This window comes from Coregonus lavaretus, assembly GCF_964263955.1.
Source record: "Coregonus lavaretus genome assembly, chromosome: 14".
Classification (NCBI taxonomy): domain Eukaryota; kingdom Metazoa; phylum Chordata; class Actinopteri; order Salmoniformes; family Salmonidae; genus Coregonus; species Coregonus lavaretus.
The window spans coordinates 41741054-41768051 of NC_140001.1; the positions used below are offsets into that span (position 1 = coordinate 41741054).

The 26998-nt window shown below is 45.4% G+C and overlaps 1 protein-coding gene across 1 annotated transcript in view; it reads left to right on the forward strand.

Moving 5' to 3' along the window:
- Nucleotides 1–26998, forward strand: part of LOC311141703 (collagen alpha-1(XXVII) chain B-like) — a 148877-nt gene that overhangs the window by 114510 nt on the left and 7369 nt on the right. Inside the window, 22 exon segments of the mRNA XM_084177123.1 lie at nucleotides 458–511; nucleotides 3380–3424; nucleotides 3892–3936; nucleotides 4427–4480; nucleotides 6738–6791; nucleotides 6952–7005; nucleotides 7236–7289; nucleotides 7383–7436; nucleotides 10174–10281; nucleotides 10594–10647; nucleotides 10976–11083; nucleotides 11168–11221; nucleotides 11432–11485; nucleotides 12508–12564; nucleotides 12677–12730; nucleotides 12880–12933; nucleotides 13042–13095; nucleotides 13298–13351; nucleotides 13536–13643; nucleotides 20883–20990; nucleotides 21133–21240; nucleotides 21484–21537. Of these exon segments, the coding sequence (XP_084033249.1) occupies nucleotides 458–511; nucleotides 3380–3424; nucleotides 3892–3936; nucleotides 4427–4480; nucleotides 6738–6791; nucleotides 6952–7005; nucleotides 7236–7289; nucleotides 7383–7436; nucleotides 10174–10281; nucleotides 10594–10647; nucleotides 10976–11083; nucleotides 11168–11221; nucleotides 11432–11485; nucleotides 12508–12564; nucleotides 12677–12730; nucleotides 12880–12933; nucleotides 13042–13095; nucleotides 13298–13351; nucleotides 13536–13643; nucleotides 20883–20990; nucleotides 21133–21240; nucleotides 21484–21537 (1443 nt within the window).

A 26998-nucleotide genomic window follows, 5' to 3' on the forward strand; every position in this document is an offset into this window, starting at 1 on the left:
TCTCTGTGTGACACTGTTCCCAATGTTCAGTTGAATACAATAGCTGGTCATGGAAAAAAGATGGGAGAAGAACATAGATATCAGTGTGCATTGTATAGGGAAAACCACTAGCGTTTACTGAACCAACCACAGTCACATCTCCCTCCTCTGTCTCTAATAATAACTTTCATCTCAGTAACCACGGATTTGTGTTTTTAAGCAATTTCCCAAATTAACACTGCCATTAGGATGGGAAAATTTAAGTGGGAACATTTAAACGTTTGTTAGAGCCAATGCTGGTAAAGCCTTTCTGGCTGAAGAGCCCTTCATGGAGAAGAGGATACTTCATATTTAGTGAATTCATCTCTCTCTCTCTCTCTGTCTCTCTCTCTCTTGTTTCTTGCCACCCCCCTCTCTCTCCCTCCCCCCCTCTCTCTCTTTCTCTCTCCCTCTCCCTCCCTCCTTCTCTCTCCTACAGGGTCCGAGGGGTCCTGATGGTCCAGCTGGGGAGAAGGGGTCAGTTGGAGGAAAGGTGAGGATGAAGTTCAAAGTTCATATGTCAAAGGTTACACTATTAGTATAGTATTTCTGCTCCATAGCTCCACTTCATCTGACCTGACTCCCTCAGTTACTGAATGCTGCGACTTTGTAATTCCTTTACGGAACACACTAGCCGCAGCCAATGGAAAAAACATGGATACTGCCACAGCCGTGGGAAGATGTCTTGAGTTGGGTTGCCTTTATAAACGCATATTATGCAATTCTACAGTGAGGGAAAAAAGTATTTGATCCCCTGCTGATTTTGTACGTTTGCCCACAGACAAAGACATGATCAGTCTATAATTTTAATGGTAGGTTTATTTGAACAGTGAGAGACAGAATAACAACAAATAAATCCAGAAAAACGCATGTCAAAAATGTTATAAATTGATTTGCATTTTAATGAGGGAAATAAGTATTTGACCCCTCTGCAAAACATGACTTAGTACTTGGTGGCAAAACCCTTGTTGGCAATCACAGAGGTCAGACATTTCTTGTAGTTGGCCACCAGGTTTGCACACATCTCAGGAGGGATTTTGTTCCACTCCTCTTTGCAGATCTTCTCCAAGTCATTAAGGTTTCGAGTCTGACGTTTGGCAACTCGAACCTTCAGCTCCCTCCACAGATTTTCTATGGGATTAAGGTCTGGAGACTGGCTAGGCCACTCCAGGACCTTAATGTGCTTCTTCTTGAGCCACTCCTTTGTTGCCTTGGCCGTGTGTTTTGGGTCATTGTCATGCTGGAATACCCATCCACGACCCATTTTCAATGCCCTGGCTGAGGGAAGGAGGTTCTCACCCAAGATTTGACGGTACATGGCCCCGTCCATCGTCCCTGTGATGCGGTGAAGTTGTCCTGTCCCCTTAGCAGAAAAACACCCCCAAAGCATAATGTTTCCACCTCCATGTTTGACGGTGGGGATGGTGTTCTTGGGGTCATAGGCAGCATTCCTCCTCCTCCAAACACGGCGAGTTGAGTTGATGCCAAAGAGCTCCATTTTGGTCTCATCTGACCACAACACTTCAGACGGCCCTGTATATGTGCTTTCTTGAGCAGGGGGACCTTGCGGGCGCTGCAGGATTTCAGTCCTTCACGGCGTAGTGTGTTACCAATTGTTTTCTTGGTGACTATGGTCCCAGCTGCCTTGAGATCATTGACAAGATCCTCCCGTGTAGTTCTGGGCTGATTCCTCACCGTTCTCATGATCATTGCAACTCCACGAGGTGAGATCTTGCATGGACCCCAAGGCCGAGGGAGATTGACAGTTATTTTGTGTTTCTTCCATTTGCGAATATTCGCACCAACTGTTGTCACCTTCTCACCAAGCTGCTTGGCGATGGTCTTGTAGCCCATTCCAGCCTTGTGTAGGTCTACATTCTTGTCCCTGACATCCTTGGAGAGCTCTTTGGTCTTGGCCATGGTGGAGAGTTTGGAATCTGATTGATTGATTGCTTCTGTGGACAGGTGTCTTTTATACAGGTAACAAACTGAGATTAGGAGCACTCCCTTTAAGAGTGTGTTCTTAATCTCAGCTCGTTACCTGTATAAAAGACACCTGGGAGCCAGAAATCTTTCTGATTGAGAGGGGGTCAAATACTTATTTCCCTCATTAAAATGCTAATCAATTTATAACATTTTTGATATGCGTTTTTCTGGATTTTTATGTTGTTATTCTGTCTCTCACTGTTCAAATAAACCTACCATTAAAATTATAGACTGATCATTTCTTTGTCAGTGGGCAAACGTACAAAATCAGCAGGGGATCAAATACTTTTTTCCCTCATTGTATGTGACAAGAGACATTATCAGAATATTTTTGAACACTACACAAATGACCGAAATGAGTGGCTACTCTAACACTGTCAAACAGATCAATAAAAATGAACTAGTCTTGACCTGACCCAGGGCTATTGAAAAAAGGGAGACACACAGATTGTACAATATTAGGAGGAAATATACTGTATATTATAGGCTACTGTTGGCTACTAAATCAACTTTCCAGAGGCACTGACTCACCCAATGATGAAGATAGCATGAATATGCGTAGCGTAGGCTTCTGACTGGTGATGGTCTCAAGACTTTTAAAAACAGTGCTGTTCGTCCGAGTTGTTGAGAAAGAAAATGGTAGCTTCGACTGACAGATTAGTCTTCTCTTTTCAGCAGTTGGCATTTGCTTTCCCGTGATTGTATTTAGAAATTTGTGAAAGGCCTACTGCTATTCACTGAAAGCGTGAAGAGAAATAGAATCCATAGAAATAGAATCCATAGAATGAAAGCGCCCATTCAAGTCAGGACTGGCAGCCATTTTGAGTGTACCAATGAGTTTACCAGTCAAATTGCCAGGGTGAGCCAAAACCCTTCTATGGATTATATTTCTATGGCTGCAATGCAACATGCTGTTTGATATTTGGTGCGCGTGCTGACCAAATTCAGTGAGTTTTCAGACAGGAGTAATTATACAGTATAATTTTGACAAAATTATTTCAATTTATCAGGGGGTGCTGCAGTACCTTTAGCACCCCTACTTCACGTGGCTATGGACTGCAATGCGGCATTGGTTTGTGTCTTAATTTGATACTTAAATATGTCCATATAAAACATTTTCAATTGGCTTTGTTCACAAGTTTTTAAATAGTTTGATTATTTTCAACATCTTAAAGACACTTTTTAGGGACACTTTCTTCTTTTAGGGACACAACTATCTTTTAGGTACATTTTCTTTGCCAACTTTGGAAAACTTTTAATTAGAGGAATTGGAAGCTGTTAGTAGAATTATTACACAAGGGGGAATCTAAGACAAGAGCTCTTGGGTGTACAGTGTGTGAAGCTGTAAGTGAGATTGACACGTGTTTTCTTACAGGGTACTGATGGTCCACCAGGAAAACTAGGCTTCCCAGGGGAGATGGTACGTACAGGCAATTTCAAGATCACCATGTTTTTAATAACAGTTTTTGCTCATACCCTCCCACTCCCCTGTTCCCAGTCATGGCTATGTCCAACTCGTGGGCCTTTGGGTATAGGCTTTCCTACCTTACTTTGCGTGTTTACTTTGCATGCTTTACCCCTCATTTAGTGATCACATCATTTCCTGGCTGATAATGAATAATGTAGGACTATGAGTTATGAGAGCCCATTCATATCATATGTTCAACTTGTTAACACATTTTCATTAGAGGTTCCAATGGCCCAATGGCTCATTTAGTTAGAGTGTGACGTATGGGATATTCACACATACTAAATACATGAATTGAATGTGCGTCACTTTGGATAAATGGGTCTGCTAAACAACCATAATGTTTCTGCTTAATGACGATATTATTTGCTTGTTATTAATTTCAACCCTTATTTCTCTCCATATTATTTTTGCTCCAGGGAAAGATTGGGGAGCCTGGGGAACCTGGGCCTAAAGGATTTCCAGTAAGTGATTGGGGCTAACAGAGTGCTCTTTTAGGTTAGTCATGCCCTTAGGGTGGACACAGGTTGGAGGGGCAACCATTAGCAATGGAAAAAGAGAGGCTTGTGTGTAGCACGTACGGCATGCAGTTGTATAACTATTCCCCAGGTCGTTGCTGTAAATGAGAATATGTTCTCAGTCAACTTACCTGGTAAAATATGGAGAAATATATATATATATATATATATATATATATATATATATATATATATATATATGAAGTTGAGAGTTGCTATGGGTTTGGGGACAACCATTAGCTATGGGAAAAGAGAGGCTTGTGAGTAGCACTTAGTACATTAAAGCTGTAAATGAATTTGAGAGTGGCCTTAATGTCTGGGTGTTACGAGACCAACTAGCCTACGGGTGGGATGTGTATAGTGGAAATGGACTGTCTTCCTGTGCCCTTAGCATTTAGCTATCTGCATTCATAACAACTGGTTTACATTCTTTCAGGGTCGCCAAGGACTCTCAGGACCTCCAGGTGCCAAAGGAATAGCAGGAGAGCTGGTAAGTCCTTTTATGTCTAAATATTTTGAGGCTTTATCTCCCAAATCCTTTTCAGTCCTAAGTGTCTATGGCCCAGCCAGGGATATGGGAGTTATATCCTGTGTTTAAATTCCTACAGAGCTCAACACTTAATGTCACATCAGGTTTGCATTATATTTCACCTTCAAGCCAGGAAGCTGTCTTTGATTTCATTACTTCCCCTAACTTTGTTTACTGTATTGTCTCCATACAAATACCCTTCCTTGGGTTTTTCTCTACTAGAGAGAATTATATGATTTACTCTGAGCTTCCTGCAGAGGCAGAGAGGCAGCTCTACAGTGGGGGGAAAAAGTATTTAGTCAGCCACCAATTGTGCAAGTTCTCCCACTTAAAAAGATGAGAGAGGCCTGTAATTTTCATCATAGGTACACGTCAACTATGACAGACAAAATTAGGAAAAAAAATCCAGAAAATCACATTGTAGGATTTTTAATGAATTTATTTGCAAATTATGGTGGAAAATAAGTATTTGGTCAATAACAAAAGTTTCTCAATACTTTGTTATATACCCTTTGTTGGCAATGACACAGGTCAAATGTTTTCTGTAAGTCTTCACAAGGTTTTCACACACTGTTGCTGGTATTTTGGCCCATTCCTCCATGTAGATCTCCTCTAGAGCAGTGATGTTTTGGGGCTGTCGCTGGGCAACACAGACTTTCAACTCCCTCCAAAGATTTTCTATGGGGTTGAGATCTGGAGACTGGCTAGGCCACTCCAGGACCTTGAAATGCTTCTTACGAAGCCACTCCTTCGTTGCCCGGGCGGTGTGTTTGGGATCATTGTCATGCTGAAAGACCCAGCCACGTTTCATCTTCAATGCCCTTGCTGATGGAAGGAGGTTTTCACTCAAAATCTCACGATACATGGCCCCATTCATTCTTTCCTTTACACTGATCAGTCGTCCTGGTCCCTTTGTAGAAAAACAGCCCCAAAGCATGATGTTTCCACCCCCATGCTTCACAGTAGGTATGGTGTTCTTTGGATGCAACTCAGCATTCTTTGTCCTCCAAACACGACGAGTTGAGTTTTTACCAAAAAGTTCTATTTTGGTTTCATCTGACCATATGACATTCTCCCAATCCTCTTCTGGATCATCCAAATGCACTCTAGCAAACTTCAGATGGGCCTGGACATGTACTGGCTTAAGCAGGGGGACACGTCTGGCACTGCAGGATTTGAGACCCTGGCGGCGTAGTGTGTTACTGATGGTAGGCTTTGTTACTTTGGTCCCAGCTCTCTGCAGGTCATTCACTAAGTCCCCCCGTGTGGTTCTGGGATTTTTGCTCACCGTTCTTGTGATCATTTTGACCCCACGGGGTGAGATCTTGCGTGGAGCCCCAGATCGAGGGAGATTATCAGTGGTCTTGTATGTCTTCCATTTCCTAATAATTGCTCCCACAGTTGATTTCTTCAAACCAAGCTGCTTACCTATTGCAGATTCAGTCTTCCCAGCCTGGTGCAGGTCTACAATTTTGTTTCTGGTGTCCTTTGACAGCTCTTTGGTCTTGGCCATAGTGGAGTTTGGAGTGTGACTGTTTGAGGTTGTGGACAGGTGTCTTTTATACTGATAACAAGTTCAAACAGGTGCCATTAATACAGGTAACGAGTGGAGGACAGAGGAGCCTCTTAAAGAAGAAGTTACAGGTCTGTGAGAGCCAGAAATCTTGCTTGTTTGTAGGTGACCAAATACTTATTTTCCACCATAATTTGCAAATAAATTCATTAAAAATTCTACAATGTGATTTTCTGGATTTTTTTTTCTCAATTTGTCTGTCATAGTTGACGTGTACCTATGATGAAAATTACAGGCCTCTCTCATCTTTTTAAGTGGGAGAACTTGCACAATTGGTGGCTGACTAAATACTTTTTTCCCCCACTGTATGTGAACATTGGGTTGTTTCCACCACATAACCTACAGACGCTTTGGCTCTTTGTTCTAAGTCTCCAGCAGTGGGAAATGATCTGGATCTCAAGCCTAGATGAATTTATCTCCAACACTCCATGTTTTATCCTCAACGTCTTTTTCACATTTCTATCCTCGCTGTTTTCCCTTTTTCCCATTTGCTTATTATCTGCAATGTACTTAGTTGTTCTAGTGTAGTTTTTATCCACAATGTACTTAGTTATTCAAGTGTAGTTACTATGATATAAGGGCTGCATAGGCCTATGTATTTTTGTGTTTAGTCATCACTACACTGCCTCTGTCTTATCATCCTAGGGACCAACTGGGCCACCAGGAACAATGGGTCCACTGGGAGAGATGGGCCTCAAGGTAAGTTTCACCACTACATAAACATGCCAAACGGTAGTATTGTGGCTTCTATAGGTATTTGTAATTGCTTGTGTAGTGTGCCATTCACATAGTGTTCAGGCTCCAGTGACCAATGCCTATCCGTCTAATTTGATTGTCAATGGTGATTTTTCTATGACAGGGTCCCCCTGGAAAGGTTGGGGAGTGGGGATTGCCAGGAGAACCAGGAGAGAAGGTAAGATAATACCCTCAACTGCTCAGCAAAATAGTTGATGTATTCAACAACACTTCTATCAAGGGTCACTCAACATCTCACTTCCAATGACATAACTTACAGAACCAGTAATAGTCTGTCTATCAATCTACTGTATACATAACCATAGGCCACACAATCCATGTGTTTAGTGTAGTATTGACCTGTGTTAAGTGTCCATGTGTTTAGTGTGTTGTTTATCTGTGTGACAGGGTGCCCTTGGACCAGCAGGAAACCTCGGAGAGCAGGGCTTCATCGGACAGAGGGTGGGTACCCCAAAGTTCACTTGTACCCATGTTGATTCTTCTAGTAGTAACTTTGACCTTATTAACTTGTACTTGAACCCTCCTCTCCTTCAGGGTGAGATGGGGATCGATGGGGAGGCTGGTCAGAGTGGACCTGATGGACCCAAGGTAAGAGATAACACTATGGTAATAGTCCTTGTGATGGATCCTAACTTGAGTTGAAAGTATTGGCCAAGTGTTGACAGTCATTGTCTCTTTACCCTAAGAACCCAAATCTGATTTTCTTTCTATATCCCCAAATTCATACTGATGTAGCCTCCAAAATGGCACACACATGCAATGCTCATTTCCTGTCACTATTCCTTTACATTTTGGGGTGGTTGTCATGGTAACAGCAGGGCATGTGGGAAAAAAATCTGATCTGAGCATCCAGACAGAGGTCGCATATGGAGGATTGGGTTTGTATCAGGATTCAGATTCACATATGGAGGTGATATACACTACCGGTCAAATGTTTTAGAACACCTACTCATTCAAAGGTTTTTCTTAATTTTTATTATTTTCTACATTGTAGAATAATAGCGAAGACATCAAAACTATGAAATAACACATATTGAATCATGTCGTAACCAAAAAAGTGTTAAACAAATCAAAATATATTTTATATTTGAGAGTCTTCAAATAGCCACCCTTTGCCTTGATGACAGCTTTGCACACTCTTGGCATTCTCTCAACCAGCTTCATTAGGTAGTCACCTGGAATGCATTTCAATTAACAGGTGTGCCTTCTTAAAAGTTCCTTCTTAATGCGTTTGAGCCAATCAGTTGTGTTGTGACAAGGTGGGGGGGTATACAGAAGATAGCCCTATTTGGTAAAACACCAAGTCCATATTATGGCAAGAACAGCTCAAATAAGCAAAGAGAAACAACAGTCCATCATTACTTTAAGACATGAAGGTCAGTCAATACGGAACATTTCAAGCACTTTGACATTTTCTTTAAGTGCAGTCGCAAAAACCATCAAGCGCTATGATGAAACTGGCTCTCATGAGGACCGCCACAGGAATGGAAGACCCAGAGTTACCTCTGCTGCAGAGGATAAGTTCATTAGAGTTACCAGCCTCAGAAATTGCAGCCCAAATAAATGCTTCACAGAGTTCAAGTCACAGACACATCTCAACATCAGCTGTTCAGAGGGGACTGTGTGAATCAGGCCTTCATGGTCGAATTGCTGCAAAGAAACCACTACTAAAGGACACCAATGAGAAGAAGAGACTTGCTTGGGCCAAGAAACACGAGCAATGGACATTAGACCGGTGGAAATGTGTCCTTTGGTCTGGAGTCCAAGTTGGAGATTTTTGGTTCCAACGGCTGTGTCTTTGTGAGACGCGGTGTGGGTGAACGGATGATCTCCACATGTGTATTTCCCACCGTAAAGCATGAAGGAAGAGGTGTTATGGTGTGGGGGTGCTTTACTGGTGACACTGTCTGTGATTTATTTAGAATTCACACTTAACCAGCATGGCTACCACAGCATTCTGCAGCGATACGCCATCCCATCTGGTGGGACTATCATTAGTTTTTCAACAGGACAATGACCCAACACACCTCCAGGCTGTGTATGGGCTATTTTACCAAGAAGGAGAGTGATGGAGTGCTGCATCAGATGAACTTGCCTCCATAATCAGGGCTCAACCCAATTGAGATGGTTTGGGATGAGTCGGACCGCAGAGTGAAGAAAGAGCAGCCAACAAGTGCTCAGCATATGGGGGAACTCCTTCAAGACTGTTGGAAAAGCATTCCAGGTGAAGCTGGATGAGAGAATGCCAAGAGTGTGCAAAGCTATCATCTAGGCAAAGGGTGGCTATTTGAAGTATCTCAAATATAAAATATATTTAGATTTGTTTAACACTTATTTGGTTACTACATGTTTCCATATGTGTTATTTCATAGTTTTGATGTCTTCACTATTATTCTACAATGTAGAAAATAGTAAAAATAAAGAAAAACCCTTGAATGAGTAGGTGTTCTAGAACTTTTGACCGGTAGTGTAAATCGGAAGTCAAAAGATCAGATTCCATGTTTTTTTTTGTTGCTGTTTACACCTTCTGGAAAATATCAGATAGGTATCAGATATGCAAATAATTGGCAAAAGATCTGAATTGGGCTGCCTGTGTAAACTTTGACATCAGTCGACAATTTAGGTGCCAGTTAGAGTTACACCCTATCACACGGCTGTATCCAGGTAGGATTCAGCCGTGTGATAGCCACTGATTTGTAAATCAGAAGAGGGTGTTTTTATGATAACGTTCACTATTTCAATCAGCCATTCACAAGAGAAGGCGATTCTAACCTTTATCAGTTCATCAAAGCTATATTCATATGAAGCTAATGAACTGTACTGTACACTTAGCTGGAATTACAATTATTTTCAGTCAGACTCAAGTACTGTATATGTACTGTATGCTGTTGACACTGAGTGAAAATAAATAGGCAGCTGGCCTATTTTGAGCTCTTCCGTCTGGAAGGAGTTGTGATAGAAATACAGTGGTGATTCAGAGTAAGCACAAGGAGCTTTCATATCCATCTGAGCTAAGCTGCTGGATAGTAAGTGTTGTGTTCGCTCGCACACAAGCGCATCATCATCCTCTCTACAGCAATCGACATATTACCAATTGTCAGTCAAATGATGCAGGACAACTCTACTATTAGTGCAGTGGATTAATGCCTTAAAACTCACAGATGCAAGTCTGTCCCATATTCAACTGCTGTTCACATGGAACACTTCTCCACGTCGGCCTTCAAAGTTCGTATTTGAATATTTGTTACTACCACCAAGATCTACACCAGTGAAGTATTGTATCTGGTCATGTCTGAGTGCATCTTCCCTATGGTTCTGTGCTCAGGGCGAGAAGGGTGACATGGGACCTGAGGGGGGTAAAGGAGAGAGCGGTGAGATCGGACTGAAAGGAAAGGAAGGGTCTCCCGGACCTCCTGGCTTAGTGGGCTTGAGGGTGAGTGTCCAAACGTACGATTATTACGTTCCTAAATATAACCTTACATTTCCTGTACTTGACTCCCAGGTTCACGTAAGTCAGACTGATGACTTAACTCACTTTACTGGTTGTTGGATGAATAATGTAGGCTACTATGTGCCAAATAGGATTCATAACACTAATTTGTCTCTCCAACAAACTTTGTATTATTATTTTTGAGTAGAAAACAAACTGCTTATGACAATGTTCTGACCATTGCCTTGTCTTCGTCATTTGTTATTATATGTTTATTGCAGTTCAAGTAAATGTTTGTTGACTCATGTCTTCCAGGGTCAGGAGGGTAAACCTGGCAAGTTTGGTGAAAGAGGAAAACCAGGGGAGAAGGTATGTATTGTATGTCAGCTCAGTTCCTGCAGTTAATTAATAGGCCTCCATCTGTCACACTCATTCATTTAATTCACTGAAACCTGTTAGTTGTTTTACCATATCTGTCTTGGTTTGTAAAGAAAGTTTGATGACTGCTTGTAATTGTGGTCAACAGACATAAAGGTCAATGTCCTTCCTAGCCACCACACTATGATTAAGGTGCTCAGCCAATGGGCAGATTAAAATGGACAGTTGACATAGTAAAACTATCCACACACCACTTCTCAGTGACTGAAAGGTGACCTTGCTCATTTTGCATGCCTGTTCTATGGCGACCCTTCTCCAGGGCAGCAAGGGTCATATGGGTCACCTGGGAGAGACTGGGCCAATCGGTAAACAAGGAGAGGCAGGATTCATCGGGCCGAAAGGATCGAGAGGAACCATTGGACCAGTGGTAAGGCTCTTGTACAGATCTGACTCTGATGTGAAGGTTTCTTAGTGCTGTAGGTCACTAAGACTGATCATCTGATGTTCACAGGGCGCCCCGGGTAGAATGGGCCAACAAGGCGAACCAGGCATGACAGGATACGAGGTAAGAATTATGCTTATAGCATTGAAATAGGTGTCTTTGACTCAATATTTTTGTAGAATCTAGAAAAAAACTAAAGATAGTCAGATGATTGATAAATGGAGAGCATTGCTATCTGTGATATTTTGCACAATAGGTTGCCCAAACTAAGTCAAAAGTGTTGAGTTGTGCTGTGTGATGAATTACACTCTCTATTGTCTTCTGTTATTTTAGGGCCACACAGGACGACAGGGCCCGCTGGGACCTCCTGGACCAAAAGGTGAAAAGGTACACTTCCCACAGTCCTGTCTGTTTCTAATAGCTCTCTCAAATTGTACCATCCAAGTGGGTCTGGACTCATGGCCTGTGAAGGTTTAGGTCTAGTGATGACTGACCCAACACTGTCCGTTCTTTTGACTGTCTGTCCTATGGTCAATCCACATTATGTCCCACATATCTCGTTATAACAAATTGGTAGGGCTAGTCTTTCCTGACTACGTAGGTACAAAACATTAGGGCCCAGAGTTTCTCCTGGTCAGGTCAGGTGGTCAGGAAAAACTCCTAGCCCTACCCATTGGTAATAGCTGCATGTGTGCATACACTGAGAGAGTCAATCTCACTGCCTGTGTTGCTGTTCTAGTTTTATAATCCTGCAAGAAGTGATCAAATATAATTGATTGATGGCATGCACCAAGGCACATCTCATTAACTCAGGGGAAATGCTATCAAACGTAGATCATTGGCCACAAACTGCTTTCAACTGCTTTTGAATACTCCTTGTCATCATTATTCAGGAGATTAATCATGGTTCAATTGTGATAAATAGGACTTCGATATTAAGCAGTTTCCTGTTTACCGATAATGATCAACTCATAATGACATTTGACAACCTTGCTTACTTTCTAATGAGACCCAAATTGTGCCACTGCTCATAAATAGTTTAGTTTTGGATCCCTTCTCCCCTGTTTCCTCTTCTATATCACCAAGCATATAAACAGCACATGCACTATGAAACACTACAAGCATCCCACATCAGTCATCAGTCCCTGTAAAGTCACTGGAACGTTTAATGCAATCTAGATTAAATTTAATTGGAAGCGACCTATTGCCATCAACAAAAGCCCTCAATTTATTAGAATACTCCAATGTTTTGGAATGTAATGACATTTCACATAATTTCACCTCACACAGTCTCAAGTTCAAGTTTCAAGTTTAAATGTATTATCCTGGAGGCAAATTGGTTTTGCAGCAATGATCATACATAAAATGCATAAAAACGTACATTTGTTTTCCTGTATAATTCTTTCCAGGGTGAACAGGGGGAAGACAGTAAGGTGGAAGGCCCTCCTGGTCCACAAGGTGACAGAGTGAGTTCCTCACATCATGTATCCCTCCGCCTACAGCAGTGTTTGGTGTTGGTGTACTACTGTAGCTAGGGATCTATATGCTTCATTGTGTATGTTTCTCATCTGAAACCAGGGTCCTACTGGAGACAGGGGAGACCGAGGAGAACCAGGTGACCCCGGATACTTAGTGAGTGGGAAGTCGTATGACATAATTCTTTCATTGGCCAGGATATACTGTATAAAACAGGGGTAATAACCAACCTAGTAAGAAAGTAACTTTACTTGAATAAACTCTTGCTTCATGCGTGGAAATGTTAACACACGTCTACCTCTCAGGGCCAGCCAGGAGTGGACGGAGAAAGAGGCAAGGCTGGAGCAACTGGACTACCTGTGAGCCAATGGTTATGTTTATGACTTGCTAATATGTGATTACTTACACTGACAGTATCCACATAATACAGTATCCAGCTATTTATCATGTATGCATTCCTATTGTAGGGACATCCTGGGCAAAGGGGAATACAGGGGCCGAAAGGATCCAAAGGTGATCAAGTAAGGACAACAGACCTTGACAAGTAACAACAAAACTGTAGTATCCAGTGTCATTGTATACCATAACACCTGATCATTTTACATCACAACACCTGTTTGAACCACTGTTATACCAATATGACACAGTGTGATTGATTTAACCTAAGGTATGATGACATCATGTCACAGTTGTTTGTTGACTGTTTACTCTGATCTACTCCAGGGTCAGAAAGGCAAATGGGGGAAGCGAGGTGAATCTGGGACCAAAGGACCACCGGTAAGTGGGACACCTAGTTTGTAAAGCACTTAATGGAACATGTACCTAATTTAATTGATTGATTCATTGATTGAATGTACTAGAATGCAACATGTACCTAATTTAATTGATTGATTCATTGATTGAATGTACTAGAATGCAGGTTATGATACAGTATATATGTTTATTTCTGTGTATTTCCTAGGGTCCAGAGGGGCCTCCTGGCCCAAAGGGAGTTGTGGGCAGAGAGGGCCTTGAGGGCCAGCCTGGAATGGACGGCCCTCCTGGGAAAGACGGAGACAAAGGAGTAAAGGTAAGAACAGACCAATCTGTGAGTTCTCCTCACTGACTGAAATGACCAGGGCCTTGTTTCCCAGAGCCTTCGCAGCGTTAAGATCATCGTTAGAACCTTCTTACGATGTATCTTTAGTAGCCAAGGTGTTTCCCAGAGCCTTCGTTAGTAACGTGGCTCTTAAAAACCATTGCACATCTACCAGTGATCCAGAACACTCATAGATCAGCCACAGTGCATCGTTAGACGCTTTTTTCCCCCTTCTGCGTCACTTTATTCACAGAAGATCTCCACTGAACATAGAATCAAGATATTTAAGCTATCTGTCTGACTGTGACTGCTGATAACTTCAGAACGAAGTTGACTACAAATACAAAGTTGCCAAAGTATTTGCAATTGTTACAAACAAGTGAATGATAAAATGATGCTTCAAATGAAAACCGAGATTACTGCATTAATAGATACATAGGCTACAATGAACCAGTACCTGGGATTGAGGAGATGCGATCTCCTCTGACGCCCAGGATCCTTCAATTCAAAGTCCCATTAACCAGCTCTGCAGATGTTATAACATCAAAAGACTTTCGGTACTCACCAAAAAATGGAGTTTCGCAGTGCAACTATCGTCATTACTGCCGTTATGCACGGTATGTACTTCCAAAAAAGGTTTAAATAAAAATAAAATAAATTATCTTTCGGGATACTGTACTGCTGCTGGACCAGCCGACATGTGCATGGCAGTAATTAGTGATTTTATTGGAGGTGCCGAAGGTGGATTTGGCGCAAGCGTACTTGGTAAAAAACAATAGATCATTTTTATTTAGACCGTTTTTGGAAGTACATACTGTGCATAATGGCATTAATGATGATAGTTGCTCTGTGAAACTCCATATTTTGGTGAGTACCGATTTGTATTTTGACATTATAACGTTTGCAGAGCTGGTTAATGGGACTGAATTGAAGGATCTCGTCTAGTCAAGCCCAGGTACTGGTTCAAGGCTACATGGGCCTATATAGGCTATTTCAATCATATTTAAATCAATTTCATGTTCAATCAATTGAGTTGTCAGAACGCTGAGTGTGGATGTGGTGCAGGGAATCAAGCGCAGGAACAAGGGTGTTCGTCAACAGACTTTAGTAATTGTCACGATCGTCAGGAACAGATGAGGACCAAGGCGCAGCGTTGCAGGCAAACATACTCTTTATTGAGCGAAAACACGATCAAAACAACAAAGACGGTAACGTGACAGTTCACGGTCAAACTAAACCAACTTGAAACAAGAACCCACAAAACCAAAGGAAAAACCGACAGTTTAAATATGGCTCCCAATCAGAGACAACCAGCTGACAGCTGACACTCGTTGCCTCTGATTGGGAGTCACTCAGGCCAACATAGAAATAAGTAAACTAGACCCACAACACAAAACATAGAAACTAACACCCTGGCTCAACATACGAGAGTCCCCCGAGCCAGGGCGTGACAGTACCCCCCCCTAAAGGCGCGGACTCCGACCGCGCCAACGAAACACAACAGGGGAGGGACCGGGTGGGCACTCCGCCTAGGCGGCGGATCCGGCTCCGGGCATGATCCCCACTCGCTCTCTAACCCCCCAAAGTACCCCTGGTCCGGTCTGGCCCTGCTGACCGGAGCTGGACTGCACACTGGTGGAGCGGATTGCTCTAGCTCCGGCGTAACGCATCTGACCGGCGCCGGACCAGGCACCAGTGGAACAGGCACGTGCCGTGCCGGACCGACGACGCACACCACTGGCTTGGTGTGGGGAACAGGCACGGGCCGTGCTGGACTGACGACGCACCCCGAAGGCTTGGTGCGTGGAGCAGGGACAGGCCGGGCTGGGCTGGCGACGCACCCCGTAGGCTTGGTGCGTGGAGCAGGGACAGGCCGGGCTGGGCTGGCGACGCACCCCGTAGGCTTGGTGCGTGGAGCAGGAACAGGCCGGGCTGGGCTGGCGACGCACACCGTAGGCTTAGTGCGTGGAGCAGGGACAGGCCGGGCTGGGCTGGCGACGCACACCGTAGGCTTGGTGTGAGGGGCAGGAACGGGCCGGACAGGGCTGACGAAATGCACCACAGACTTGGTGCGGGGAGCAGGAATGGGCCGGACTGGGCTGGCGACGCTCACCACAGACTTGGTGCGGAGAGCAGGAACGGGCCGGACAGGGCTGACGAAACGCACCACAGACTTGGTGCGGGGAGCAGGAACAGGCCGGGCCGGGCTGGCGACGCGCACCACAGGCTCGGTGCGGGGAGCAGGAACAGGCCGGGCCGGGCTGACGACACGCACCACAGGCTCGATGCGAGGAACAGGAACAGGCCGGACCGTACTGGGGACACACACCACTGGCCCTACGCAGGGATCAGGAACGGGCCGGACCGGACTGGTAACACACCCCAGTACCTCTCGCCGTGCCTCCACACTTTCCCTCTCCTCTGTGACCAGTGGCCCCCTTAACCTGGCGGCCTTCTCTGCACACCCGCTGGACCGCTCCATCGCGGCCTCCTGCTGCCCCGTCGTCCACGTCGTGAGCCCCCCCCTAAAATTTTTCTGGGGTTCTCTACTCCCCGTGGGCCAGGCCTCTATAATTCTCACCCAACTCTCGCTCCTCTGCTTCCACCTCCCGCTATTCAGCTCCTCAATGGGCTTGACCCAGTCGAGGCTCTTCCTCCATTGTTCCCAAGTCCACTCTTTCTGCTCCTCACTCGGCTTGACCCAGTCGAGACTGCCACGGAGATCTGATAGCGATAACTCCTGGCCACGCTGCTTGGTCTGGTCTTGGTGGTTTCTTCTGTCACGATCGTCGACCAGAGATGAGGACCAAGGCGCAGCGTTGCAGGCAAACATACTCTTTATTGAGCGAAAACACGATCAAAACAACAAAGACGGTAACGTGACAGTTCACGGTCAAACTAAACCAACTTGAAACAAGAACCCACAAAACCAAAGGAAAAACCGACAGTTTAAATATGGCTCCCAATCAGAGACAACCAGCTGACAGCTGACACTCGTTGCCTCTGATTGGGAGTCACTCAGGCCAACATAGAAATAAGTAAACTAGACCCACAACACAAAACATAGAAACTAACACCCTGGCTCAACATACGAGAGTCCCCCGAGCCAGGGCGTGACAGTAATCCAAAATAGTAACTCCAAACAGGTGAATAGCCAACCCAACCGGGAGGCATGAACAAATTACGCACACACACAACAGTGCGTAAAACAAGAAAAGGCGCACGCAGTGCGGACTCTCGACACAAACAACACGAGAGAGAAAAACCATCAACAGCAACAGCTGACATAACAATCACACATAACACCTGCCCCAACACACGATAACTAAATAGGAAACAAAATCAAACACTAACAAGGGACAGGTGTACAAACAGACAAAACCAAACAAACATGAAACATCGAACGGTGGCAGCTAGTACTCCGGGGACGACGACCGCCGAAGCCTGCCCGAACAAGGAGGAGGAGCAGCCTCGGCCGAAACCGTGACAGTACCCGCCCCTTGACGCGCGGCTCCAGCCGTGCGCCGATCCCGGCCTCGGGGACGACCAGGACGACGCGGAGCAGGGCGCGTAGGATGACCCCGATGGAACTCGGTCAGCAGGGACTGGTCTAATATGTCCCTCCTCGGCACCCAGCACCGCTCCTCCGGGCCGTACCCCTCCCACTCCACGAGATATTGGAGACCCCCCATCCGGCGTCTCGAATCAAGGATGGACCTCACAGTGTACGCCGGAGCCCCCTCGATGTCCAACGGGGGCGGAGGAGTCTCTTCTATCTCATAGTCCTGGAGTGGACCAGCTACCACCGGCCTGAGGAGAGACACATGGAACGAGGGGTTAATATTCCTGTAATCAATAGGCAGTTCTAACCTGTAACACACCTCGTTCAACCTCCTCAGGACTTTGAATGGCCCCACAAACCGCCGACCCAGCTTCCGGCAGGGCAGGCGGAGGGGCAGGTTTCTGGTCGAGAGCCAGACTCGATCTCCAGGTGCGTACACAGGCCCCTCACTGCGGTGGAGATCGGCGCTCGTCTTATGCCGACGGATGGCCCGCTGCAGATGAACGTGGGCAGCGTTCCATGTCTCCTCCGAGCGCCGCACCCACTCATCCACCGCAGGGGCCTCGATCTGGCTCTCGTGCCAAGGTGCCAGAACCGGCTGGTACCCTAACACACACTGGAAAGGGGTTAGTTGGGTGGAGGAGTGGCGGAGAGAGTTCTGTGCCATCTCGGCCCAAGGAACGTATCTCGCCCACTCCTCCGGCCGGCCCTGGCAATAAGACCTCAGAAACCTACCCACATCCTGGTTAACACGTTCAACCTGCCCATTACTCTCCGGGTGGTAACCCGAGGTAAGGCTCACCGAAACCCCCAACCGTTCCATAAACGCTCTCCACACTCTGGAGGTGAACTGGGGGCCTCGATCAGACACTATATCCTCGGGTACCCCGTAATGCCGGAAGACATGGGTAAACAGAGCCTCAGCGGCCTGTAGGGCAGTAGGTAGACCCGGCATGGGAAGGAGACGACAGGCCTTCGAGAACCGATCCACAACGACCAGGATGGTAGTATTCCCCTGTGAGGGGGGAAGGTCTGTAACAAAATCCACCGAGAGGTGGGACCAGGGTCGTTGTGGAACGGGCAGGGGTTGTAGCTTACCCCTGGGCAAATGTCTGGGCGCCTTACACTGGGCACACACCGAACAGGAGGAGACATAAATCCTCACATCCCTGGCTAACGTTGGCCACCAGTACTTAGTGCTAAGGCAGTGAACTGTCCGGCCGATACCTGGATGTCCAGAGGAGGGGGACGTATGAGCCCAATAAATGAGGTGATCGCGTACCTCGAGCGGAACGTACGTCCGACCCACTGGACACTGTGGAGGACTTGGGTCGGTGCGTAACGCCCGCTCGATCTCGGCATCGACCTCCCATACCACCGGTGCAACCAGACAAGACTTTGGTAGTATGGGAGTGGGCTCAACGGACTTCTCCTCCATGTCATACCGCCGAGACAGGGCATCTGCCTTCCCGTTCTGGGACCCAGGGATGTAAGTGATTTTAAACACAAACCGGGCTAGAAACATAGTCCAGCGGGCCTGGCGAGGATTCAGTCTCCTAGCTGCCCGGATGTATTCCAGGTTACGGTGGTCAGTTAGAATGAGGAAAGGGTGTTGAGCCCCCTCAAGCCAATGCCTCCACACCTTTAGGGCCTGTACCACGGCTAACAGCTCCCTGTCCCCTACGTCATAATTCCGCTCCGCCGGACTGAGCTTCTTAGAATAAAAAGCACAGGGGCGGAGTTTAGGTGGTGTGCCAGACCGTTGTGAGAGAACGGCCCCAATACCGGCCTCGGACGCGTCTACCTCTACCTGGAAAGGTAAAGCGGGATCCGGATGCGCCAACACCGGCGCTGAGGTAAACAGGTCCTTCAGTTTCCCAAAAGCCCTGTCCGCCTCAGCTGACCACCGCAAGCGCACCGGACCCCCCTTCAACAGAGACGTTATGGGAGCTGCCACCTGTCCAAAACCCCGGATAAACCTCCGGTAATAATTCGCAAAACCCAAGAACTGTTGCACCTCTTTCACAGTGGTTGGGGTTTGCCAATTACGCACAGCTGACACCCGGTCAACCTCCATCTTCACCCCTGACGCAGACAACTGATAACCCAAAAAGGAGACCGACTTCTGAAAGAACAGACATTTCTCTGCCTTGACATATAGGTCATGCTCCAACAGCCTCCTCAACACTCGGCGCACCAGGGCTACATGCTCTGCTCGGGTAGAACTGTACACCAGAATATCGTCTATGTACACGACTACTCCCTGTCCCTGCATGTCCCGGAAAATCTCATCGACGAAGGATTGGAAGACTGAGGGAGCATTCATTAACCCATATGGCATGACGAGATACTCGTAATGTCCGGAGGTCGTGCTAAACGCTGTCTTCCATTCATCGCCCTCTCTAATGCGCACCAAGTTATATGCGCTCCTGAGATCCAATTTTGTGAAGAACTGAGCACCGTGTAATGACTCCGTCATAGTCGCAATCAGAGGGAGTGGATAGCTGTACTTCACCGTAATCTGATTGAGACCGCGGTAATCAATACACGGGCGCAGACCTCCATCTTTTTTCTTCACAAAAAAGAAGCTTGAGGAAGCGGGTGAAGTGGAGGCCCGTATGTATCCCTGTCTCAGAGACTCGGCGATGTAAGTTTCCATTGCCTTCCTCTCCTCTTGAGACAAGGGATACACATGGCTCCGCGGGAGGGCTGCTCCTGCTGATTCCATGGTGTGATGTGTGATTCTGTCAGAACGCTGAGTGTGGATGTGTTGCAGGGAATCAAGCGCAGGAACAAGGGTGTTCGTCAACAGACTTTAGTAATCCAAAATAGTAACTCCAAACAGGTGAATAGCCAACCCAACCGGGAGGCATGAACAAATTACGCACACACACAACAGTGCGTAAAACAAGAAAAGGCGCTCGCAGTGTGGACTCTCGACACAAACAACACGAGAGAGAAAAACCATCAACAGCAACAGCTGACATAACAATCACACATAACACCTGCCCCAACACACGATAACTAAATAGGAAACAAAATCAAACACTAACAAGGGACAGGTGTACAAACAGACAAAACCAAACAAACATAAAACATCGAACGGTGGCAGCTAGTACTCCGGGGACGACGACCGCCGAAGCCTGCCCGAACAAGGAGGAGGAGCAGCCTCGGCCGAAACCGTGACATGAGTAGTATTTTGATGCAATGCTACTGTCTGTAATTTTTGCCTCAATGTGTTTCATGATGTGTGACAACGTGTGCAATGATGTGCCCAATCTGTGATGTAGTGCATTATTATTGAGTAAGCATAATAAGCTGCTTCTATAGCCTATTTGCAGCCATAGGTTGTAATATCTCTCTAGGAGCTGATTCGTCGTCAGTATTGTGGAATAATTCTAATGTTTTGGTAAGATTTAAATGGAGAAGGCTCATCTGAGAGCAGCACTCCTTTTCTTTCGATCCTATCAGTATCAAAGCATGGTCTAATGAAACACTTAGAGCGAACGTTCTCTCTACGTGCTTGTTTGGGAAACACTCTTAAAAAGTTGGCTCGTAAATAACGATGCATCTTAATGCTCAGGTTACGTTGCAACTGGGAAACGAGGCCCAGAGGGTGTTTTCTGTAAGGCTTCAGTCATCATCAGCTCTGTGTGTTTACTCCTCAGGGGGAGCAAGGGGACGACGGAGAGTTTGGCATTATCGGCAAAGCTGGAAACCACGGTAAAACAGGCGTACCAGGGCTTCCAGGCGATCAGGGCTCCTTCGGACCGAAGGTGAGAGAGAAGAGAGAACGTGCTGCAATGAACTATAGAGACCCATCATGTTAGACATTGTTTAAGGTGTTAAGAAAAAGGAAGATGCACTTTGCTTGTTATTCCATTAAAACTGGTTTCTGTCCATGTGTGTGTGTCACAGGGTGAGAGGGGTCTCCCAGGCCAAATTGGACCTTCAGGGAAAAGAGGCCACATTGGTGGAATGGGGTTGCCAGGGAAACAAGGTGACCAGGGGTCCAAAGGACAGCCTGTGAGTAACATAGCAATAGTGCGGAGTCAGAGAAGAAGTTACTCATTATGTAGCCCTATTCACTCTCTCTTGACATCTACATAGAAAATTCTTGGTCACCAAAGTCGTTTGTCAATGTTTGCATCTGTATCTCAAAGGCTATTTGGTTGGTAATGCGTAATGACCATATACTTATGGTAATGACTAGAATATGTGATGATGGTGGTGATGATGAAGATGTTTCCGTCTCTCTCCTCTCCTCAGGGTGACACAGGTGAATCAGGGTACCCAGGGGTTCTCGGAATGTTCGGACCAAAGGTACGCTACACTTCCCTCCGTTTTCATCTCACACATGAGTCACATGATCGAATGAAACAATTCATTAATCATCTATAAGGTTTCCCCCACAATAATTACCTTCTAAGCCGTAAACGTGGCCGGCCGTCACCTTATGCACTTAAAGGCTTAAAACGTACACTGAGAATAAAACTTTTAAGATTTATTGTGCAAAAGGAGCAAGATAAAACAATAAAACAGCTTGGCATTATCAGGTGCTAAAACAACAGCCCCCCTTTCAGACATGGACTCTCTAGAACATTCTGAACACACCTGTTTTATGCTGTGGCTTGAGCAATTAACTAATTACAGTGTATTCACACCCCTTGACCTTTTCCACATTTTGTTGGGTTACAGCCTGAATTTAAAATGGATTACATTTAGATTTGTTGTCACTGGCCTACACACAATACCCCATAATGTCAAAGTGGAATAATGATTTTCAAAATTGTTACAAATTCATTACAAATGAAAAGCTGAAATGCCTTGAGTCAATAAGTATTCAACCCCTTTGTTATGACAAGCCTAAATAAGTTCAGGAGTAAACATTTGCTTCACAAATAATCACATAATAGGTTGCATGGACTCACCCTGTTTGCAATAATAGTGTTTAACATGATTTTTGAATGACTACCTTATCTCTGTACTCCACACATACAATTATGTGTAAGCTTCCTCAGTCGAGCAGTGAATTTCAAACACAGAGTCAACCACAAAGACCAGGGAGGTTTTTTAATGGTTTACAAAGAAGCGCACCCATGATTCACCAAATTATATTTTGAAGGAGGAAGCAAAGTACTTTAAGCATATGTTTCATTTCAGTCGCCTCCATCTCCTCTAACTGAAGCTAATTGTAGGGAATTTTTTGTATTGATAATGTAAAATTAACAGCCATACAGAAAGACTCATGTGAAGATGAAATTACAGAGGAGGAACTTCTGGATGCAATTAAAGACATTAAGTCCGGGAAAAATGCAGGGTTGGATTGCATACTGGTCGAGGTATACCAAACCTTTTTTGATATACTCAGAGGGCCGTTATTAGCATGTTTTAACCACTCCTATGTAAATGGTAGATTATCAGACACTCAAGAAGAAGGTCTGATTTCATTATTACTGAAACAGGATACAAGTCTAGTTCATCCTTGGGAGCAATTTCCAAATGCCTGAAGGTACCACGTTCATCTATACAAACAATGTATGCAAGTATAAATACCATGGGACCACACAGCCGTCATACCGCTCAGGAAGGAGGCGCGTTCTGTCTCCTAGAGATGCATGTACTTTGGTGCGAAAAGTGCAAATCAATCCCAGAACAACAGCAAAGGACCTTGTGAAGATGCTGGAGGAAACATGTACAAAAGTATCTATATCCACAGTAAAACGAGTCCTATATCGACATAACCTGAAAGGCTGCTCAGCAAGCCACTGCTCCAAAACCGCCATATAAAAGCCAGACTACGGTTTGCAACTGCACATGGGGACAAAGACCGTACTTTTTGGAGAAATGTCCTCTGGTCTGATGAAACAAAAATAGAACTGTTTGGCCATAATGACCATCGTTATGTTTGGAGGAAAAAGGGTGTGGCTTGCAAGTCGAAGAACACCATCCCAACCGTGAAGCACGGGGGTGGCAGCATCATGCTGTGGGGGTGCTTTGCTGCAGAAGGGACTGGCGCACTTCACAAAATAGATGGCATCATGAGGAAGGAAAATGATGTGGATATATTGAAGCAACATCTCAAGACATCAGTCAGGAAGTTAAAGCTTGGTCGCAAATGGGTCTTACAAATGGACAATGACCACAAGCATACTTCCAAAGTTGTGGCAAAATGGCTTAAGGACAACAAAGTCAAGGTATTGGAGTGGCCATCACAAAGCCCTGACCTCAATCCAATAGAAAATGTGTGGGCAGAACTGAAAAAGCATGTGCATGCAAGGAGGCCTACAAACCTGACTCAGTTACACCAGCTCTGTCATGAGGAATGGGCCAAACTTTACCCAACTTATTGTGGGAAGCTTGTGGAAGGCTACCCGAAACGTTTGACCCAAGTTAAACAATTTAAAGGCAATGCTACCAAATACTAATTGAGTGTATGTAAACGTCTGACCCACTGGGAATGTGATGAAAGATATTAAAGCTGAAATAAATCATTCTCTCTACTATTATTCTGACATTTAACATTCTTAAAATAAAGTGGTGATCCTAACTGACCTAAGACAGGGAATTTTTACTAGGAGTAAATGTCGGAAATTGTGAAAAACTGAGTTTAAATGTATTTGGCTAAGGTGTATGTAAACTTCCGACTTCAACTGGAGATTGCAAAATAGCTGGGAAGAGATTTTTGATGTACCGATTCCATGGCATAGTGTTTATGAACTGATACGCAAAACGACACCGGATTCAAAACTATTTTTAATAATATTTAAATTATTATACATAATTCCTGCTACCAATAGAATGTTATTTATATGGGGGATGCAAGCTCTGCAGATGTTGCTGCGAGGAGACATAATCATTAGATCATTTGTTTTGGTACTGTCCATTTGTAGCTTGTTTTTGGTCACAGGTCCAGGAATGGCTGAAGGATTGCAATATTTACCTGGAGCTAACCCTGCAGATAGCACTAATGGGTGATCTGAAAAGTCATAGTCAATCGATCAATAATATAATAATACTTTTAGCAAAAATGTTACAGTACATTTGAAAAATATATGGCAATTAGAAATCCAATATGGATAGTGTTAGGAGATAAATGGGAGGTGTTGAATGGAGCTGAAGGATGGGACTAATAACAATTAACAAAAACGAATAACAACAAGATAACTAATGTAAAGCATACTGTGTCCATAATAAGTATATAGGTTATAGGTTGAGAGCTTTTGTGAAAGAGCACAGTTAGAAAGATATGGCATATAGAAGCAAACCGGATGGACATCATGAAAATGATCGGAGAGGTTGAGGGTGGAGGAGGTTCAGGAGTAAAAACGAGCAAGGTAGAATTATTGTGGGATTGACTGTGTTCATAAAATGTATATAGTATGTATAAGCTGGAAGTAGAGGCCTAAGCATTGTTGTTCACTAGTTTGCTCCAATTAGGGAAATGGTGGTGGGTTTGGAAAGTAATAAAGGGAATTATTTTTTTTTAAATAATATGTATATATATATATATATATATATGTATATGTATTTACGGTTGAAGTCGGAAGTTTACATATACCTTAGCCAAATACATTTAAACTCTGTTTTTCACAATTCCTGACATTTAATCCTAGTAAAAATTCCCTGTCTTAGATCAGTTACGATCACCACTTAATTTTAAGAATGTGAAATGTCAGAATAATAGTAGAGAGCTTTTATTTCTTTCATCACATTCCCAGTGGGTCAGAAGTTTACGTACACTCAATTAGTATTTGGTAGCATTGCCTTTAAATTGTTTAACTTGGGTCAAACGTTTCGGGTAGCCTTCCACAAGCTTCCCACAATAAGTTGGGTGAATTTTGGCCCATTCCTCCTGACAGCTGGTTTAACTGAGTCAGGCTTGTAGGCCTCCTTGCTCCCACATGCTTTTTCAGTTCTGCCCACACATTTTCTATAGGATTGAGGTCAGGGCTTTGTTTTGGCCACTCCAATACCTTGACTTTGTTGTCCTTAAGCCATTTTGCCACAACTTTGGAAGTATGCTTGGGGTCATTGTCCATTTGGAAGACCCATTTGCGACCAAGCTTTAACTTCCTGACTGATGTCTTGAGATGTTGCTTCAATATATCCACATCATTTTCCTTCCTCATGATGCCATCTATTTTGTGAAGTGCACCAGTCCCTCCAGCAGCAAAGCACCCCCACAGCATGATTGTCACGCCCTGGCTCTGGGGACGCTTGTATGTTGAGCCAGGGTGTGAGTGTTCTTTATGTTGTTCTAGTTTTGTGTTTCTAGGGTATAGTTCTTGTATTGTGTTTCTATGTTGGCCAGAGTGGTTCTCAATCAGAGGCAACGAGTGTCAGCTGTTGCTGGTTGTCTCTGATTGGGAACCATATTTAAACAGTCTGTTTTTCCACAGTGTTTGTGGGATCTTGTTCCTGTTGTAGGTTTGTGGTTTGCACCTTTGGACGTCACGTATCGTTTTGTTATTTTGTTCGTGTATCAATAATAAAAGCATGTTCGCAAATAACGCTGCGCATTGGTCCTCTGTATACGACGATCGTGACAGAAGATCCCACCAAAACTGGACCAAGCAGCGTGTCCAGGAGCCATCGCCAGGGGAATCGCTAGCGGATCTCCGTGGCAACCTCGACTGGGTCAAGCCTAGTGAAGAGCAGAGAGGGTGGACTTGGGAGCAGTGGAGGAAGAGTCTCGACTGGGTCAAGCCAAGTGAAGAGCAGAGAGGTTGGACTTTGGAGCAGTGGAGGAAGAGTCTGGCGAGAGATAGGGAGGCTTGGTCCACGGGGAGGAGAGACACCCAGACATTTTTTAGGGGGGGGCTCACGCCGTGGACGACGGGGCAGCAGGAGGCCGCGATAGAGCGGTCCAGCGGGTTGGCAGAGGAGGCCGCCAGGTTAAGGGGGCCACTGGTCACAAAGGGGAAGGAAAGTGTAGAGGCACGGCGAGAGGTACTGGGGTGTGTTACCAGTCCGGTCCGGCCCTGATCCCCGCGTAGGGCCAGTGGCGTGTGTCCCCAGTACGGTCCGGCCTGTTCCTGTCCCTTGCACCGAGCCTGTGGTGCGCGTCGCCAGCCCAGTCCGGCCTGTTCCTGCTCCCCGCACCAAGCATATGGTGCACGTCGCCAGCCCGGCCTGGCCTGTTCCTGCTCCCCGCACCAAGCCTATGGTGCGCGTCGCCAGCCCAGCCCGGCCCGGCCTGTTCCTGCTCCCCGCACCAAGCCTATGGTGCGCGTCGCCATCCCGGCCCGGCCTGTTCCTGCTCCCCGCACCAAGCCTATGGTGCGCTTCGTCAGCCCGGTCCGGCCTGTTCCTGCTCCCCGCACCAAGCCTATGGTGCGCGTCGCCAGCCCGGTCCGGCCTGTTCCTGCTCCCCGCACCAAGCCTATGGTGCGCGTCGCCAGCCCGGCCCAGCCTGTTCCTGCTCCCCGCACCAAGTCAGTGGTGCGCGTCGCCAGCCCGGCCCGGTCCATTCCTTTTTTGATCCAGAAAGAATCCTGCAATGGTGAATGAAACACAACAAACACATCTTGCTCTTGAATAAATACTTGCATAAACATTTAAAATAGTTAAATGTCTCTAGTGATGGACCCTCTCCTTCTCAGTTGGCCAAACTATATATATGGTTCTGATAAAACAACGGCAAAAAGCATAACCCGTTTTCAGTGGTTAATCAGAGATTGGCTGGACATTATTAAAGAGCTTGAAAGGAATTTAAAGCCTCAAATGGTTTGGTAGCATTTATTGTTTTTGCTCTGAAAGGGATAAATCGGAATTAAAGACT